Consider the following 21,232-nt stretch of genomic DNA (forward strand, 5'->3'; position numbering starts at 1 on the left):
ATAAACTCAAAATGGATTAAAGATCTAAACATAAGACCAGATACTATAAAACTCTTCAAGCAAAACATAGGCAGAACACTCTTTGACATAAATTACAGCAATATACTTTTGGATCCAACCCCTAGAGTGATGAAAATAAAAACAAAAATAAACAAATGGGGGAGTTCCCACTGTGGGACAGTGGGTTAAGAATATGGCTACAGCAGCTTGGGTTACTGCAGAGGGGCAGGTTCAATTCCCGGCCTGCCTGGTGCAGTGGGTTAAGGATCTGATGTTGCTGCAGCTGTGGCACAGGTCACAGTTGGCTCAGATTCAATCCCTGGTCCAAGAACTTCCATATGCCATGGGTGTGGCCAAAAAATTAAAAATAAAAATAAACAAATGGGACATAATTACACTTAAAAGCAAAGGAAATCATTAACAAAATGAAAAGACAACCACAGAATGGGAGAAAATATTTGCAAATGAAGAGACTAACTAGGGATTAATCTCCATATAATACACAAGTATCTCAAACAGCTTTATATCAAAAAACCCAATCAAAAAAATGGTAAAAATATCTATACAGACATTTCTCCAAAGAAGACAGACAGATGGCCAAAAAGCACATGAAAAGATGCTCAATACTACTAATTATTAGAGACATGCAAATCAAAACTACAGTGAGGTATCACCTCACACCGTTAGAATGGCCATCATCAAAAATTTTACAAGCAATAAATGCTAAAGAGGGTGTAGAGAAAAGAGAACCCTCCTATACTGTTGGTGGGAATGTACATTGGCATAACCACTATGGAAAACAATATGGAGGTTCCTTAAAAAACTCCTTAAATATAGGAGTTCCTGCTGTGATGCAATGGAATTGGGGTGTATCTGCAGTGCCAGGATACAGGTTCAATCCCCAGCCCTGCACAGCAGGTAAGAAGCCTCTGGCACTGCTGCAGGTATAAGTTGCAACTGTGGTTTGGATCTGATCCCCGGCCTGGGAACTTCATGTGTTGCAGGGTGGCAAAAAGAGAAAAAACAAAAAACAAAAAACAAACTAAATATACAAAATTCTTTCCTCAATTGTCATTTATCATGCCACTTGAAAGGGTTAGGTAATATAAGAATCATCTCTGAAAGTTAGGTAATTCCTACCCTGTTTGATAGAAAGCAAGACTTGGCAACTCAAAAGAAAAAGAATTACTTCATAAAATTCCAATTATTCCTTACTACTTTCCCTATGTCGCCTATGTATTTTATAATCATCTCTATCTGAATGAAAAATCTATTAAAATTTTGGAAATGAGAATGGTGGCAGTGACAAAATATTTGTCTTCTTTTTATGGCCGCACTCGCAGCACATGGAAGTTCCCAGGCTAGGGGTCAAATCTGAACTGAAGCTTCTGGCTACACCACAAGCACCACAACACTGGATCTGAGTCACATCTGAACCCTACGCTGAAGCTTGTGGTAGTGCCGAATCCTTAATCCATTGAGTGAGGCCAGGGATTGAATCCATGTCCTCACAGACACTATGTTGGGTTCTTCATCCACTGAGCCACAATGGGAACTACTGTTTCCATTTTATTATCAGACAAAAGTTAGGAATATAAAAATAACTTCAAATTTTACATTTCAATGTACTATTATTAGAGTGTTGTAGTCTCTAACTTTTGTATTTGTAGGATTTATTGAAAGGAAATCCAATGGAATTCGAAATGTTAAAAGGCCACAGAATAAAATGTTCACTTTGATTATCTCAAAAAAATACAGGCTGGATAATTTCCCTCCAAATATTTTCATAAATTTGAGTTTGTCCAATAAAAATGCCAAAGACATTGTGGTTAAGCAGCAAGAATTGTTAGAAAGCCTCACACTACTTCTGTTCCAACAAATCCACATCTCCTTTTTATTTTTAGGGCTGCAACCATAGCATACAGAAGTTCCCTGGCTAGGAGCTGAATCTGAGCTACAGCTGCTGGTCACAGCCATAGCCTCGGCGATACCAGATCCAAGCTGCGTCTGTGACCTACACCACACACAGTTCACGGCAAGGCCAGATACCCGACCCACTGAGTGAAGCCAGGGATCAAACTCACATCCTCATGGATACTAGCAGGATTCATTTCTACTGCACCACAACAGGAACTCCAACAAATCAACATCTCTTTTTAAACCACATTCAAAAAGGCCTTTTCTAAAAGTCCTAGCACAAAGATCACTTAAAATTTTTCTGCATGAGTAGGGTAGAAATGCAGAATTCTATATTCTAAAACTGTTAATGGTGTGGAAAAAAAAAAGAATATCAATAGGTGAATGACTGAAAAAACTATGGTACATTCATAGTATGGCATAAGAGACACCATTAAAAAGAGTAATTACACATATGCAATTTGACTTGAAAGGATTTCCATTATGCAGTGTTGAGAATAGGAAAATGCAGAAGAGTGTACAGAATATAATTCCATTTTAGTAAATAACAATGACAGTCCTCAGAGCCTCCAACCCTACACAGTTGGTTCTCCATATTCACAGAATCCGCATCCACAAATTCAAACTGTGGGTGGAAAATATTTTGGGGAAAAAATTACAGAAAATTCTCAAAAGCAAAACTTGAACTTACTGTGTGCTGGCATTATTTACACAGTATTTACATTTTGTTAGATATTGTAAGTAATCTGCAGATGATTTAAAGTATGTGGGAGGATGTGCGTAGGTTCTATGCAAATACTACACCATTTTATAATAGAGAACTGAGCAATTGTGGCTTTTGGTATCCTCAGGGGTCCTAGAACCAATGTTCTGTGGATACCAAGGGATGACTGCATATATCTTTGGCACCTGTAATGTATATGTGTATATACGTGTGTATGTGTATCGTATGGTATATATAAAGGAATGAAAGAAAAAGTACTAAACTGTTAATACTTATATCTTAAAAAAAGGTTGGGGGGCTGGCAAATATTTAAAAACAGAGGAGTTCCCGTGGTGGTGCAGTGGTTAATGAATCCGACTAGGAACCATGAGGTTGCGGGTTCGATCCCTGCCCTTGCTCAGTGGGTTAATGATCCGGCGTTGCCGTGAGCTGTGGTGTAGGTTGCAGACGCGGCTCGGATCACGCGTTGCTGTGGCTCTGGCCTAGGCCGGTGGCTATAGCTCCGATTCAACCCCTAGCCTGGGAACCTCCATATGCCGCGGGAGCGGCCCAAGAAGTAGCAACAACAACAACAACAAAAGACAAAAAGACAAAAGTCAAAAAAAAAAAAACAAAAAAAAAACCAGAAAATGCCTATTTTAAAAGAATTCCCACAATAAATATGTAATAAATACTGTGATTACACCTACACACATACACATACATGTAAAAAGAAGGTAACCAAAATTTTTTTAATGTTTTGAAGTATGGATTTTTACTTTCTTCCTTATTCTTTTTTCGTCTACATTTTTTGCTATTGGCACACATTATATAATTAAAAAAAAAGGTATTTTTCTTTTTTCAGGGAAATAAAGGTCAAAGAACCAGAAAAAATTACAAAAGCTTTGACATTTAAATAATATTTCATACTGCAAGTAAAGATATTATAAATTCTACATTGTTGTTTTAAAATTCAAACATTTTAAATAAAGATCACTCAGTGTAAGCGACACTTTTTGCTGACATCAGAGAACAAAACATCCTATGTAAGCAGACCCTAAAGCACATATATTACAGAATGAACAACACACACACATACCTGGATGATTCAGAAGAGTATCAAGTTCTTCTTTGGCCACAACCATTCTTAATCTATCACTACTATCAATGACAAAAATAATGGCTTGTCCTTCTCTGTATAATATAAAGAATGAGAAAAATTAAAGATAAACTTACACATTTTTCTATGTTTACTATCCATTTGCATTTCCTAACCTGTGTATTATTTCTTTATGTCTTTTGTCCATTTATCATGAAAGGCTTTGGTGCTGTTACTTATTAGTTTATAGGAGTGATTGACATATTAATCATGTTGGTCATATTTCATGTAAAATAATTTTTTTCATTTGGATCATGATATAGTAAATTTAATGACTCATTTCATAATTTCAAACATAACAAGTAAAACCATAATCCTATGACACAGATACAATCATTATTAATACTTTCATGCAAATTGTTTTCAACATTTTCTTTGTGGATATTCACATATGAATATCTGTGCTTAAATGGAATCTTGCTGTTTTATACTGCCTTTCTAATATACATGTACATTTCCCTGATCTTTTTTTTACAGTATAGTTTGAACTACTTTTATATGAAACATTAAAGATCTATACTAGTTTTTTTCAAATATTTTTTGCCATAACCATAGAGAGGAATACATTTTACCTTAAGATGCACTCAGACATATATGTAAATGTGTTTGAAATAGTCTCCTGAAACAATACTTACAGAAAGCTTTTATTCTAATTAATTATTTTAAGCTGATAACCAGTCACTGAACTGGTTTAAGCATTTGCTTATAAATCACACTCGCCCTTCAAAAATCACTGATTCCCTTCACACCTTTCTTTTAATGGATATAAGGTATTCCACTGCATAGATGTGTCATTAAATATTGTATCAAACTGCTGGTGTTGGACTTTATAGGTTACTTATAATTTTCACTGCTATGAAAGATTTGGGATAAAAATACTTCTAAACATTAAATTTTTTAGATACTCTAATATTCATTCTTAGAAATAAAATTTCTAGGAATACATACAAAATTTAAAGTTTTAGATAAAAATTGACAAATCACCCTCCAGAAGTGCACTACCAATTTATACAACTACCAGCAGTTTTCCCACCCCCTTGCCAACATGGCTCTTATTTTTTACCATTCTAATAGGATATTATTTTACTTTGTATTTGATTAATAGGTAGTTAAGTTCAACATATTTTTGTATATTTATTGGATATTTATATATCTTCTGTGATGCACTTATTACAGTCATAAATTAAGATTTCAAAGTTCAATGTCATTAGCAATCACATGTATATGCAAAATAAGACAACTTTTAAATACCATTTTCTCCTATCATTTAAAAAAATGGATATAAATTATCACAGTCATGTACTACTACTGGATATAGAAACTGGTACAATGGGAGATATCTATCAAGAACTTTAAAAACATTCAATTACTTTTTTTTTTTTTTTTTTTATTTTCCCACTGTACAGCAAGGGGGTCAGGTTATCCTTAGATGTATACATTGCAGTTACAGTTTTTTCCCCCACCCTTTCTTCTGTTGCGACATGAGTATCTAGACATAGTTCTCAATGCTATTCAGCAGGATCTCCTTGTAAATCTATTCTAGGTTGTGTCTGATAAGCCCAAGCTCCCGATCCCTCCCACTCCCTCCCCCTCCCATCAGGCAGCCACAAGTCTCTTCTCCAAGTCCATGATTTTCTTTTCTGAGGAGATGTTCATTTGTGCTGGATATTAGATTCCAGTTATAAGTGATATCATATGGATTTGCCTTTGTCTTTCTGGCTCATTTCACTCAGGATGAGATTCTCTAGTTCCATCCATGTTGCTGCAAATGGCATGATGTCATTCTTTTTTATGACTGAGTAGTATTCCATTGTATATATATACCACATCTTCCGAATCCAATCATCTGTCGATGGACATTTGGATTGCTTCCATGTCCTGGCTATTGTGAATAGTGCTGCAATGAACATGCGGGTGCACGTGTCTCTTTTAAGTAGAGCTTTGTCTGGATAGATGCCCAAGAGTGGGATTGCAGGGTCATATGGAAGTTCTATGGATAGATTTCTAAGGTATCTCCAAACTGTTCTCCATAGTGGCTGTACCAGTTGACATTCCCACCAGCAGTGCAGGAGGTTCCCTTTTCTCCACAGCCCCTCCAGCACTTGTTATTTGTGGATTTATTAATGATGGCCATTCTGACTGGTGTGAGGTGGTATCTCATGGTAGTTTTGATTTGCATTTCTCTTATAATCAGCGATGTTGAGCATTTTTTCATGTGTTTGTTGGCCATCTGTATATCTTCTTTGGAGAAATGTCTATTCAGGTCTTTTGCCCATTTTTCCATTGATTGATTGGTTTTTTTGCTGTTGAGTTGTATAAGTTGCTTATATATTCTAGAGATTAAGCCCTTGTCAGTTGCATCATTTGAAACTGTTTTCTCCCATTCTGTAAGTTGTCTTTTTGTTTTCTTTTGGGTTTCCTTTGCTGTGCAAAAGCTTTTCAGTTTGATGAGGTCCCATGGGTTTATTTTTGCTCTTATTTCCCATGCTTTGGGAGACTGACCTGAGAAAATATTCATGATGTTGAGGTCAGAGAGTGTTTTGCCTATGTTTTCTTCTAGGAGTTTGATGGTGTCCTGTCGTATATTTAAGTCTTTCAGCCATTTGGAGTTTATTTTTGTGCATGGTGTGAGGGTGTGTTCTAGTTTCATTGCTTTGCATGCAGCTGTCCAGGTTTCCCAGCAATGCTTGCTGAATAGACTTTCCTTTTCCCATTTTATGTTCTTGCCTCCCTTGTCAAAGATTAATTGACCATAGGTGTCAGGGTTTATTTCCGGATTCTCTATTCTGTTCCATTGGTCTGTCTGTCTGTTTTGATACCAGTACCACACTGTTTTGATGACTGTGGCTTTGTAGTATTTCTTGAAGTCTGGGAGAGTGATGCCTCCTGCTTGGTTTTTGTTTCTCAGGATTGCTTTGGCGATTCTGGGTCTTTTGTTGTTCCATATAAATGTTTGGATTGTTTGTTCTAGTTGTGTGAAAAATGTCCTGGGTCATTTGATAGGGATTGCATTGAATCTGTCGATTGCTTTGGGTAGGATGGCCATTTTTACAATATTGATTTTTCCAATCCAGGAACATGGAATATCTTTCCATTTCTTTACATCTTCTTTGATTTCTTTGATTAAAGTTTTATAGTTCTCGGCATATAGGTCCTTTACCTCTTTGGTCAGGTATATTCCCAGGTATTTGATTTTGTGAGGTACAATTTTAAAAGGTATCGTATTTTTGTATTCCTTTTCTAATGTTTCATTGCTGGTATACAGAAATGCAACTGACTTCTGAATGTTAATCTTATATCCTGCCACTTTGCTGAAATTATTAATCAGTTCAAGGAGTTTTGGGGTTGAGTCCTTAGGGTTTTCTAGGTATAGTATCATGTCATCTGCATACAGTGACATTCAATTACTTTGAGACAGAAATTTTATTTCTGGAATTTATTCTAAGGAAACTAACAATGATAAAGATTTATGTGGCAAGATGTTTATAAGAATAATTGTTTATAACCTTCAAAAACTGAGAACAGCCTTTATATACAGAAACAGAGAAATAATTAAGCAGATTTTGCCACAGGAATATGAAAAATATTAGACAGCTATGAGAGTTACATCCTTTTTGTTTTTTCTGATTTACCCTTACTACAGAATTTTAACTGAAAAACATGGTACATACTTTAGAAGGCTCTCTTCTCAATTATGTAAAGCATATATTATCTATTTCTTTTTTTAATATATTTAAATTTTTTTTTCATTATAGCTGGTTTACAGTGTTCTGTCAATTTTCTACTGCTCCCGTGTGGCTCGCAGCATTAGCTATTTCAAAACAGAAGAAACATACCAAAAAGATCAACAGTGGTAAATTTATTAGCAATGAGATTTATGGGAAACAATTTTTTAAATAGTATTATCTATATTTTTCAAACATTAACTTCTTTCCAAATATGTACTCCTTATATTTTATGCTTTATTACTTCTTCATATTCTAAGAGTAACATGTAAAATTACACAATAATTAGCATTACAGAATCATATAAAAGACAAACCAAACTTCCTTTATAATCTTATTATTCCCAAAACAATTGCTATTAATGGTGTGGTGCATCTTCCACCAATAATTTACTTCTCTCTATATATATATACTAATAAGCACATACTTTCATTAAGAATATTTTTCTTTATATAATTGAGATATTAAAAAAAGTCATTAAAAATGTTTAATACACATTCTTTTACATATATATTTACCCAGAAGTTCTAGTCATGCTGTACTTTTCTGAAAGCCAAAATTATGGCTGGAGGGTATGAACATTTTTCATTTTAACAGATATTGATAAACTACCCTGAAAAAGATGTTATGTCTCACTATAGTAGAGGCCTGTTTTGCCGATAGTAGACTTAATTAATCTTTTTAAGCTCTTTTAGTCTAATAGATTAAAACGCACTTGTTCTTTCTTAATCAGAAAAGTACAGAGATATATGAAGTATATGTACTATTAGTGTAGATTTCTCAACAGTATCCATATTCATCATTCAACCTACAACGTATCTATAATGTTTCTAAATTCACTAACTTCTTCTAAAATGATCTTGAAGAAAAACAAGTTAAAATCAGAAAAAGATTTCCTATTATGAAGTACTATTTTCTATGTAGTACTATACTCTCTGTTAAGTAATTAAAATAAATGTTACTTTTTTAAGTATCTAAAGTTAATAAACTTTTTAAAAAAAGGAATTATTTACCAACTAATTGGTAGAGGCAAAAAAACAAACAAAAAAAAAACCAAAAAAACAAAAAAAACCCTACACTGAAAACTCAGGTTTCCTCAAAAACAAAAACACTTCACATTTCCCCAGAGAATTTAATGCAGGATACCACAAACATGCCACTCCTTCTCCAAATTGGTTCTCAAATCTGAAGTAATCTTTGCTTTCTACCTCAAAGGTCCTCTGGATTTATATGATTTAAATGGGTCTTCAATCTATTAAAGCACTCACTGAAAAACAAGTATCTACAACAAATCTCCTCTGGTTCTTATCCAAGGGATATAATATTTGTTCCCACAACAGCATGAAAGATTAGCATGAGAAAATTAAAATCTCATCTGGCATTCATTGCATGCCATTTCAAGCCAGGAGATCATAATGACAAAAGGGCATTTAGTGAAGTGATCCTGTTTGTAAGTTTCAGACTCCAGAAATGAGTCACATTGATCTTAAATGAAGGGGTTCTAGCCATACTAGAAGTTTAAATGAATTCATTTTAACAACACCATGCAAATCTTGAGAGGGCATAACATATTTGGATCCTAGAAACTTGACAGCTGTCAATCTAAGTGAGCACTTGTTTGCACATACCAAAAAATATCTTATTATAACTGCTTGTAAAACAAATGGATCAACTGTTAGGTCTGTTACTTTAAATAAATTTATTTAATAAGTATTTATTGATCTTTATGCCCAGCATCATACTTGGCCTTGAAGAAATAATTTGAATAATAAAAAAACCCCTGCCCTTGAGGAGTCCAGAATCCCATTGGAGAGGCAGCTATATTTCATGATATAATAAGTATGATTATAGACACGTTAATGGACAAAGTATTGTGTAAACACTGGGGACAAGAACAATTGGATAAAGAGTAGAATCTTCATAGGGGAGGTGACTTTTGAGCTGGTTCTTAAAAGAATTAATTAGTCATTAAACCTAAGATGCAGAAGGGCAGAGTAAAACAGGACATTAAAAACAGAGAGAAGGCCCAGGGTCATGAAGGATCTGAAGCATTTGAGAAATAATGTGAGGTATGATCATACTTTTTTAAAAATTAGGAAGTATATTTAAATTATGTAAAATTTGCAATCCAGCCCATGTAACATTTGGATTTCTAATCATTATTTGTTATAAAAAATATAACCATCCAGTTAACAAACATTCACATACTTACTTATAATAGTGTTCCCAGAGATTTCTGTATCTTCCTTGGCCTGACATGTCAAACACAGTAAAAGACAAACTACAAAACAGAACAAAACAAATAAAACAAAAATCATGGCTACATTAAAAGCTACTAAAAGTGTAACTTTTACTTAAAATTTTATATTGTTTTCAATCACAGAAATCACTCAATTTGGTCCAGCTTTCAATACAAATACCATAGAATGAATTTATTGAATATAAATATGATTTTACAATGAGTAACATATCATAAAAATATTTTGAGTGAGGTTATGAGAGTTTATATAAATTCTAAATTCTGAAGCATAATCCAGACATTGTGGTACTAATATTTTAACATTTATGGACTTCTGAAACAACAAATTACTTTTTCTAAGAGTTGGAGGAATGTCTAGGTAGATCTAATACCATTTTTCACTCACAACTTAATCACAAGTATAATAAAATGAATTACCTGGATGATTTGAATTTCTCTATGCTGAATCCTATCGTTGGGACTATATCTTGAGACTGAGCCTTTAAGTAAAAAAGACAAAGTTTAGAAACTTGCAATTACCAAAGATGAATTTTTTCCTCAGGTTAAAAAAAACCATCCAGATATTCCAATTCCAAAATCTACCACTAGGGTGATGGAAGAATTAAATAAAATTATAATTTTTGCAATGAGATCTCTGTGTGTAAATTCTTTATAGAAGTTTAAGATTTACTAACTATGAATTTACATAATGTGTATGTCTTAATTCATATTTTGTGGCTTGTTGCAAGTTATCATGAACTTTAAGTTGTTTGATAAGTCACCTTGAAGTCACATGTAGGACTTTCTAATCTTTTATACTTACTGAGTTTATATTTGCTACAGAGGACTGTCCTCATGTCTGGATGGTAAATATACATGGTGCCTACTCTCATGGCATTTAAAATCTAGAAGAGTTAAATAGCAATAAACAACTAAGTTACAAGTGAAGACAATTTTGTGCAATGCTGAGTGCAACAGAAAGTGACTGAGGCTGGGAGGCAATGGGGCAGAGGAGGATTAGTATAGGAATAGCTGCTTTGATGAGGTGACAGCTCACCCAGGAGTAAATGTGAAGAAGGAGAAAAGCTATGACAAAACCTTAGCAAAGAATATTTCAGTCAAAGGAATTAGCCAGGTCAACGTCAAAAAGACAAGGAGGAACTCACCACTCAGGCCTGTATGTCTAAAAGACACTGAGCAAGGGAAAGAGCTATCTGTAACCAAGTAAGAGAGGCAGGGCCTTGAAGGCTAAGGTGGGAATTGTGTGGAAAAGAGACTGCAAGGGGGCAAGAGCACATTGGGAGACCTGCTGACAAGTCCCACAGGCAAGTAAAATGTCTTAAACCAACAAGTTAACTCATCAAATGGTTCATAAAATACCTCTACTATCAAGACTTTATTTTCCTTTTGAATAAAAATCCATCCACACTTTCTGATCCAGATGCCTCGGAGTTATTCTTCACTCCTTCCTTTTTTACTTTACCTACATAACTATTCTTTAGGCTTTATTGGTTCTATTTCACTAACTTAGGCCTTTCTCATTTCTTGCTTCAAATTACTACAACAGCCTCCTGATTACTCCTAATTGCTAATATATGGCCTTAAACAAGTTAACTTGTCTAATCCAAATTTTTCTCAAATGTGAGGTACATTATTATTATCCTTAACTTATAATGTTATTGTGAGAACTAAATGAGTTAATGCTGATGCAAAATGCTCAACATAGTGTCTGATCCACAGTAAACACTCAGCAAATGTTTGCTATTATTAGAATTACACTTTCACTCATTTCAGTCTCGTTTCCAATTTTCTCCATACTGCCAAAAGTGCAACTTCAAAAACAACAACAACAACAAAAAAACAAACCCTTTCAGTTCATCTAGTTGCCTTTATGTAAAAACAGGAAAAGCAGAGGGAAAATTGTTGCCTCACATCACTATGTTCACTTTCGTAGTCTACTCCTGAAAATTTAAAATTCATTTGGAAAGACAAAAGCTGAAAATTCACTCCTAGCTTGGTCACCTTAATAGTAATGTGCTGGTGAAAAGGCTTTCCAGAGATGCCCCAGTTTTGTCTTTCTGAAATGTGTTTATTCAGCTTTTCCTTCACTCCTGTGAGCTGCTTAATATTCTTCAAAAAAAAAAAAAATCTTTTTGTTTATGTTAGATTTCCTGCTACTCAGATTCCTGCCTCATACCTTAGGGGTCTTTCACTGTACAACAAACTTTGGAATAGAATTTTCTAATTGTTTTTTCTTTCTTTTTTTTTTAATGGCCGCACCTGTGGCATATGGACATTCCTGGGCAGGGGTTGAATCTGAGCAGCAGCTGCAACTTATGCCACGGCTGTGCCTTATGCCACAGCTGTGCCAATGCCAGATCTTTTAGCCCACTGTGTTAGGCCAGGGATTCAACCTACCCTCTGCAACGACCTCAATCACTGCAGTTGGATTCTTAACCCACTGTGCCACAGTGGGAACTCTAAGAATTTCCTAATTTTTGTTGCCCCAAAATATAACATTGTTTTGATTTTATGGATTTTCATGTGCCAATTGTGCTATTATTATTAAGAGAAATATAACAATAACACAAAGTGAGGAGGTTAAAAGTTTAAAGTAATCTCTGGAAATATACCTCAAATGAGTATCCTTGTCTTCACTGAACTGTAATTAGAAATTGGCCTAGCCTCTCCACAATCACCCAGCTTCTTCACAAATTCTTTTTGTTTCCAGAGAAGTTCTCCTTTAACTTGCTGCTTTAATAGGGATAAAATTAATCAACTTTCTTTCCCCCACCCTCACTTCTAAAGTTCTAGTGGACAATAATTGAAAAGACTGAACTCCACAAATTAATCAGGATAAGACAAGATATGTCAGTTGGTACATCCAGATTCAAGTAGAACTTATTTTCCTCTAAAGAATTCCAAACTAGTCTCTGCCATTCATTTTCCTTTGCTCTTTCCAGGAACAAACACATTTGGTAATTCTCTAAATTGGACAGGGAATGCTTACAAAGGAAGCGAAGAGTGCAGGAATCATTACCTAAGTGGAATAAACCAATTGAAATCGCCCTGGAATAGAGCAATATCAATAAGACTAGAACATGATTTCTGAGAGAGAGATCCTACTTAGTTTCATTAAGTCTGATAGAAATGATATCCTTGGTGCTATCAATCACCACTCCCTGCCCAAAAATGAAAATTTAAAAAAAATCACTCATTAGTCCATTTGTCTAAAAATAGACATTTAAGTGCCAAACAATATTCTAGGTACTTGGGATTTGATACTGAATAATACAAGATCTATGCTTTTATGGAATTTAATAATGAGAAAAAAAATTAATAAACAACTTACCAACTGAATATGCAAGACAATTTCAGATTGTTTTAAATGTTAAGAATATAACACCTGTTGATGTAATAGAATGAGAGCATTCATGTTGGGGAATGGGGCACAAGTGGGAATTTTAAAAGAAAGGTGTTTATAGAGAACATTTCTTAAGAAAATGACAGCTAAGGCCACATTCTTAAAGAGTTATTGGGTTAAAAATGTACCTCCTTTCTTTCCCTATTCATTAGTTTAAAAAACATTAGCAACCTCAGTATATTGACAATACATGAACATTTAGGAAGTATCTAGTTATCCAGAAACTGATTTTATCAACAAAAAAAATAAGAGATTTCACTGTAAAATAAGATTTGCAATTTCTTTTGCAAGACATTTCCTAAAAGAGCATTATGGATTTCTATGATTCTCTTTAATTCATTAAAAATAACTTTTCTCATAGTGGATATAAGCTCACAAGAGATTCTTCCAGGGTTCAAAAGTAGGGAGGAAAGCAAATGCTGTATCTGCACCTGAATGACAGAGGTTCTGGGGCTTTTAAGAAGTCCCATTTCAAGTGTTCTCTTGGCTATTACCACCATGTTGTTTTTATTTTTATTTATTTATTTTTTAAGTAAAGCAACTTACTCTGCCCTCAGGATGTAGAGGTCAATTGTCTGAGGAGAAAGGATATCTGCCTAAAGAGTTAAGGCTCAGGAAATAATGTAAAAAATCAGGTGATCCCCTTAAAAATAGCCCTGGGGCTGGTTTAGGCTAGTTTCATAATTCACTAGAGTTAACAGAGAGTCAGGGATGATGGAAAGCAAAAGAAAATTAATTAAAAGGTCTTAGTTATTGGCTGTGTACCCAGGTTTCCCTGAGGGCTCTCTTTGACTAGTGTGGTATCTTAGACAGGGTCAACAGGTCTTTCACCAGACTAGTCCGGCATTGGGATATTAGAATATTTCAAGACAAGAGACTGAGCTCATGCTGTCTCCTTCCCCTTCTGCCCCAAATAAATGACTAGTAATGTTTAGAGAAGAAAGTTGTTCCCATCCATACTAAGGAAGATTATTCCTATGATAATAATTATATCTTGGGACAGAAGGTCAATATACTGTTGAGGATTGTGGAAGAGAATGTAATTTCTGTTTTGTTCTTTGAATGATATTTCTGCCAATTTGAGAACAGTACACACTGGAGGTGATGGAGGGTTGGTCCTCTTTGGGGCTATTAACTGTAGCTACGGTTTTAATCATTTTGTATTGAGATTACTTTTACAAAAAAATATTTTTTAGGGTATTCCCTGATGTGAAGATAAATGGAAATATCTCCTATAGAACAGGATCTTACCTAAAGAACTTCCTTATACTCATTGCTTATGGCCCTACCTGCAGAAGTGCAGGTCATCAGCCATTAAGTTTCTTAAGAATTAGCCCAGGTTGATCTGCTGATAGCTGATCTTTGGAACTACTTATGGACCTAGGCATAAATGGGTATGGTTCTACTTTTACCATATGTCACCTGTTCTCTAAATTCAATTTTGGACCTATTCAATTGGGTAGGATGCTATATTTATTCCTCTTTATAGGGGGAAAAAAGACTTTCATCTTCTCAGTTTGTGAAATGGAATTAAGCATCCCTGATTCTGCCTCTCTCTGTATCTTTCTCATTTGAGAGCCACATGCTTATCGAAACCATGCATTCTTATCTGTTTTCAGCCATGCAGTAAAGCTAGAAGAGTATGATCTTTCCTCAAGAAGGAAAACTTGAATTTGGGGATGCTAATCATAACTCAAGAGAGTGGAGCAAATACTCTGGTCAAACCTAAACCTTGCCTGGCAAAATCAACTTTTTCAATAAAACTGCTATTTTCATCTTTGCCCAACTTAAGCATGTATATCTCAGCTGATTTTCAGTTCAGCTGGGGAGCCCCTTAACATCTAAATTACGTTCCAAATTCATTTGCAGCTTCTTATCCTGGCTGCTTCAAACTAATTCCCATCTGAAGATATATCAGCAGCTAGTTGTTTTCACATTGCAAACTTATCCATGCTAAAGAAGGGAATGACCAGAAGAAAAGAAATAATGTCACTTTTGTAATTCCAAAGCAATCTCAAACTGAACAGAAGTAAAACTGAAGCTGTTGGGAGAAAACAAGTAGTAAGTCTTCTTCTGAAGCACTGTGTGGGAGCAATGAAGTCCACCTTTAATTACCATATTTAGGAGCAATACTTCCCACTCTCCAGCCACTCAGCCTTAAATGACAAAGTCACTTTGTTTGCTACTACTGACATGCATACCATACTCTTGGTAAACCGCCTAATTATCCATAGAACCTACAAAAATGATTCACCTTTCCCTTTATTTTGTTCCTCTTGTAAAGAAGGAGCCAAAAAGAAGGAAATGCTACCTGAAAGTAACTGCTAATTTGTGAATCTCTTTTGAGAAGAAAAGACATTTGGAAAATATTCCAGTTTAAATAATCAACATTTACCTACAAACCTGCATAAAATACACTGCAAATTATGGCTGGCTGATACCTGTTACTTTGAGGTACCACAAGGTTAACAAATTTCATAACATTATAATGAAGTTATAATGGTAAACAAAGTAAGTCTCGATTAACTTTCTTTAGCAGAAAATACATAGCGTCTAATAAACATACTTACATTTGAAGGTTTAAGTTTATTAATGATTGTTGTTTTGCCACTATTATCCAGCCCAAGGCACAAAACATGAACCTCCTTCTTCTTTAGGCCAAGCAGGCCTGAAAGTCTGTCTAGCAATCCCATGAGTCAAGTATTTACAAATCAGCTGCAAGTCAGGATTAAAAAAAAGATCTATTAACCCAGGCACATTAGTTATGGAAAACATGGGCATATTTATCAAACAATTTCATAATTTAAAGACACAGTGATATTATGAAAATCATGTCAATGTAGCTTTGCATTTAGTAAACAGAGTTTAAGCTGATTACCAGAAAGGAGTCTTAACTGAAATGCAGATTGGTAGCTAATAACACCTAGCAACACAGAATAATGCCCTTGAAATAACTGTAGATTTCTCATTGTAGCTTAAATGACTCAAAAAGAAAATTAGGTTAAATTCATGTGGAATTTGAATTTAAATTCATGTTAGTATCATGTGGAGTATGCCATTTGTGATATTTGAGAGTATCTGCAGCCTTTTCTGGAAATCTGAAAAAATGTATGGGCAATGGTGCTCAGGTAGAGCATGATATGCTGAGGCTTGGAAAGTAGAAGATCAGATAACAGAGAACAGTGAGATCTTAATTTTTCCTTAGTCTTACATATATCTTTGTAAGTCATCACAAATCCATCTGGGAAGAAGGTTATATATAAAAAATACACATACTTTTTTTTTTTTTTTTTGGCTTTTTTGCTTTTTAGGGCCACACATGTGGCATATGGAAGTTCCCAGTCTAGGGGTCGAATTGGAGCTGCAGTTGTCGGCCTACACCACAGCTACAGTAACACAGGATCCAAGCCTTATCTGTGATCTACACCACAGCTCACCGCAATGCCGGATACTGAGCAAGGCCAGGAATTGAACCCCCATCCTAGTGGTTACTAGTCAGGTTCATTATCTCTGAGCAACAATGGGAACTCCCCCCACCCCCACAAACACAATTTTATTGCTCCTCAATAAATATCTGTTTCTTTGAAAAAAAACTTATCTGAAATATCCTGTTAAGTATAATTTTAAAAGAACTTTTACTAGCATACTAGTAAAGAGGACAAATGTAAATACCAATCTTACATTTTAATCTCATTTTCTTAAATACTATAAGAGTTTCTTTGTTAACCTGTCTCTGAAGTGTTAACTCGTTTATCAGTTATTTCTTTGGGAAAAAAAATTCTTCCAATGCACCTTCAAAAAAATTCCATCAGTAATCCAAATATGTAAGTATTTTGATGTCAAATAAAACTGCTAATGACTTATTGTTGACTATGTGATAACTTTATGGCTATTCATATCCTTTACGATGCTATTAGATTTATACTTCGGGTCTCCAAAAGAAATTTTCCAAAGGTGCTTCCTTTGGGTCCATCACCATGCCTCACCCCCAAAAATATTTGTATGTTGTGGGAGAAAAGAGATCCCTTTTGCCAACCCTCATTTGTTGCAGGGACCGCTAAAGGAGTAACTACAGTACACCTGTATTCCAAACATTTCCTATTACTCCCCAAACCATCATTTTCAAACTTCTCTAAATATTAAATCTCATTTAATTGATTTATTCTCATCTTCATCTAAGGTTCCAGAAGATGATCATCTTACAACTTCTTCAATATTTTTTATTTTTTTATCTTTTTAGGGCCACACCCACGGCATATGGAAGTTCCCAGGCTAGGGGTCCGTAAACAGAGCTGTAGCCGCCGGCCTACACCACAGCCACAGCAACACCAGATCTGAGCCACATCCGTGACCTACACCACACACCACAGCAATGCCGGATCCTTAACCCACTGAGCAAGGCCAGGGATCGAACCTGCGTCCTCGTGGATACTAGTTGGGTTCGTTAACTCTGAGCCACGATGGGAGCTCCATCCTTCAGTATTTTTTATTCCATAGCAACCAGGCAAGACTATCTTGAAGGATACAAAGATGCAGCAACTTAACAAATAAGAAGCATCCAAGACAACTGCATCTGAAAGAAGGCAGCATCATCATTTTTGCTTAGGTCTCTTCAGAGATAATTACGCATAGAAATTTCAAAACTGAATTCCAGTGATATGCATAAGAAAGAAGGTGCAGAGCCCCACCCAAGCATGGGGCCATAGTTGCCCTACCCAAGGGATGGGTTTGATTTCAGGTACTCTATTTGTGTCCCTCAATTGACTTTTCTCCTTGTGTTGAAGATTCAAATCTCATTAAATCCATTTTTTTTGAATCTCGGCTTAAGGATAGGCATTTGTAGAATCTAGTTTAAATTCGCCTTCTGATATCATGCTATCATTCACAGAGGTCATTTTAATTCAAAGTAAACTTGTTATTACTTAGTTATTAATTGTATTAAGCATACTGACATAGGCTTATATATCGTTTTCCAATTTTCATACAATTTTGAACAGATTTTAGAAAATACAACCACTTTTTATATTATTCCCCTCTTGGAATCTACTACAAATCTACCATCCAAAGATTGACACTGAATATTTGTTTTTTCAAGAACTTTGGATTGTGATTTTCCATCCCCTTTCCATGGATTATCCAAAACCTGATGCTTGTTACTGAAATACTTTGGGACATACAATTTAAAAGAGAAGCCAGTTGTTCTAAAAGATATAATTACAATTAAGGAAGTTACTTTATAAACAACTATCATAATAGCCTTATATATGCTTCTATTTCTTAGTAATTATACATTTTTATAAACTTACTTTTTACATGCATAAAAGAAGGAAATAAAAAACAACGGTTTAAGTCACTCAACATTCATTTACCATGTCCTAAGTGCATAGGAGGAGATACAACTCAAGTTTCATGTAGCTCCCTATTCCTACAACCAAGGATTCTCAACCCTGGCTGCACAGTGGAATCAGCTAATTGGATTAGTATTTCTGAAGATGTTATCAGGGCATCTGTATTTAAAAAAGCTACACAGTGTAGCTATACAGTCACTATTGAGAACTTTTAGAATAAAGTATAAACTTTCACGCATAGCTTTTAAAGCTGTTCACATTTTGACTCCAATCTATCTTTCCAGTTTATCTTGTTTTCCTCTTTCCGCACACCAGCCAAATTCTCTTGGCTGTTATCTGAGAAAACAACTTTCTAAATGATTTGTTTTAATTGTTGCCAGAAAAGTCCTCAATAATCAGGATGTTATCCACAGTTAAGAGGTCGGAAGGCACGCTACAGAGAGAGAGGTCGAGCAAAGAAAACACCCCCAATGGTATTTTGTAAACTTTAAAAATGTTTCTAGAGTGAATTATAGCACTCTAACTACTCCAAACAAACGTTTTTATTCAGTTTTCAGTTTTTGATGGAATTTCAATTACTCCACACACCAAATAAAAAGGCCCATCTGATCAAAAAAAATTCACCCAAAGCAATTCAATGAGTTTTCTGGGGGCCCTAGCCCACTTCTTTTTTTACTTCTCACACATTAGAAACAACTACACGGAGTGAAAAACATGGGAAAAAGCAATTCTAAAATTGGCGGCTGGGACTGTGGGTTGGCACTGCACACAACTGGCGGGGACGGGTGGGAGATACCTGGTCTTGGAGGTTAGTTCTGCAGGCCCCGGAGCCGCAGAAGAACAGGAATGGACGCACACGCTCGTATCCGTCTCTGGGATGGAAATTCGGTGCGGACGTCCCTCAGCCCTCCTCTCTAAGCCTCCATAGGAAGAAGGATCACTCGTCTTGAGGAAAGCCGCCTCCACAAGTTGGGTGAAGAGGTTGCTGCTGCTACAATCCAAACATCAGTGGCTGGGCAGGCGCTTGGGTGCGCGACGTTCCCCTGGCAACGGAAGGTTCTTCCGGTCCGGAGCCACGCCTCCTCAGAGGTTTTAGCGCGTCAAGCCGCCTTGCTCTGATTGTGGGATTGAAAAGCTCCCCAAGATGCTTGAGGCACAGCGAGAAGTATTAAAGAAACGTGAGCAGGGTGACGGGGTAAACTGCCGGCTTCCAGCAAATAGCCGTGCAATCCCTCATGGAGCATGATGGGAGTTGTAGGCGCGCGCACAGCCTGCTGGGAAGTGTTTGGCGTGAAATTTTGCTGCGGGGCGTTTCTCGCCGCCTGGGTTTCCCTGCCTTCTAGGGCCTGCACACAGAGACCTGCGCTCACTGTGGCGCCTCGAGCACTGAGAAGCCTGAGTCGACGTCGGGCACGTGCTCGGCATTGTGGCAACCACTGCAGGACCCGACTGCGCGCTCCAGGGCGACCTGTGCGCACGGGCTGCCTGGTTGTGCGTCGCGTCTGCCTTCCAGGCTCTAAGACCTCAGGCTGGAGCCCTTCAGAAGCAAAACCGTTAATGTTGGTAGGGAGAGGAGGTAAACTCAGGCATTATTCGGCAGAGGAAGTATGCCTGTAACCAGGCTTCTTAGCCGTCTGATCTCCTGAAGAGATTTCCTCGGGGCATAATCTTCCTTGATTAGATTGCAGTCCCCAGAATCCAATTGGCGGGTGGTCAGGAGAGGAATCAACTCTGAATGCTTCAAGTTAGCAACTTTCTTAAATTGTTCCGGGGTTTTACAGTATTGGTAAACGATTATTTACTTTGTTAGCTATGAGTGTGAGATTATATCCCCCCTCCAACTACCCAGGTGTTGTGTTTACTACCCTACCCATTGGGTCTGTTAATTGTTATGGCCTATTAAATGGATTGGGAAAGCTGAAAAAAAAAAAGAGACTAGAAGGAATTATATAAAAGTAATCATGGGGGGAAATTTGCATGATCATGGGGTGCTTTTTCTTTTATTCTTCAAACTTGAAGATGTAGGTTCTTTTATTTTTTTTATTTATTTTTCTTCTTTGGCCGCCCCAGAGCATATATAGTTCCCAGGCCAGGTTAAGATCCCAGCCACAGTTGGCGCCTAAACCACATGTTCAGCAACACTGGATCCCTAATCTGTGCCAGGCCAGGGATGGAACCTGCGTCCCAGTGCTCCCAAGACGCGGATAACTTTGTGCCACAGTGGGAACTTCTGGGTTCTTTTATTTATATAACGAAAAAAAAAAGAAGCTTTAAAATGGTATTTAATTTTATGAGGGTTACTTAAGTTACAAGGAAAGATATAAGGAAAGTTTCAAGTACTTTATTACCAGTTTAAATTTCATATTCTCATTTGAAACTGTAGTAGAAGAATTATAAAGAGAGAAGAGAGATATGATGAATACAGCACTATTCTGATTAATTCAGGATACTTTTAATTATTTTCTTACCAGCAACTTTTAAAAAAATATAGAAAATCCATGATTTGTAATTGATTGGAAGTTTTTGGAGTGCATGTTGATAGTCAAAAGCTATTTGAACAGTTGTACATTATGTGTATTTTTTTGGTCATCTGCAATTTGTGCACAATATTACCTTATTCAGTGAACAAGTGAATTTACTTTAATCTTAAAAAATATTTTGATGATGTAAAAATCGCTACAAAAATATATACTAATTATTTATATTTATGTGAATTT

General features: G+C 35.9%; 1 protein-coding gene across 5 annotated transcripts in view; it reads right to left on the reverse strand.

Moving 5' to 3' along the window:
* Positions 1 to 20,135, reverse strand: part of ARL6 (ADP ribosylation factor like GTPase 6) — a 47,225-nt gene extending 27,090 nt beyond the window's left edge. For 2 of the 5 annotated variants that reach the window (XM_021070700.1, XM_013990170.2), the window contains exons 1-6: positions 19,312 to 20,135; positions 17,582 to 17,740; positions 15,738 to 15,882; positions 10,182 to 10,243; positions 9,717 to 9,785; positions 3,720 to 3,814 (exon numbers count right to left, since the gene is read on the reverse strand). In XM_021070700.1, coding sequence (XP_020926359.1) covers positions 3,720 to 3,814; positions 9,717 to 9,785; positions 10,182 to 10,243; positions 15,738 to 15,860 — 349 coding nt within the window. In that variant the 5' untranslated portion in view covers positions 15,861 to 15,882; positions 17,582 to 17,740; positions 19,312 to 20,135. The remainder of the gene's footprint in view (positions 1 to 3,719; positions 3,815 to 9,716; positions 9,786 to 10,181; positions 10,244 to 15,737; positions 15,883 to 17,581; positions 17,741 to 19,311) is intronic. The other 3 variants (XM_003358869.4, XM_013990169.2, XM_021070699.1) reach the window with 2 other exon arrangements.

Source organism: Sus scrofa, chromosome 13 (genome assembly GCF_000003025.6).
Source record: "Sus scrofa isolate TJ Tabasco breed Duroc chromosome 13, Sscrofa11.1, whole genome shotgun sequence".
Taxonomy (NCBI): domain Eukaryota; kingdom Metazoa; phylum Chordata; class Mammalia; order Artiodactyla; family Suidae; genus Sus; species Sus scrofa.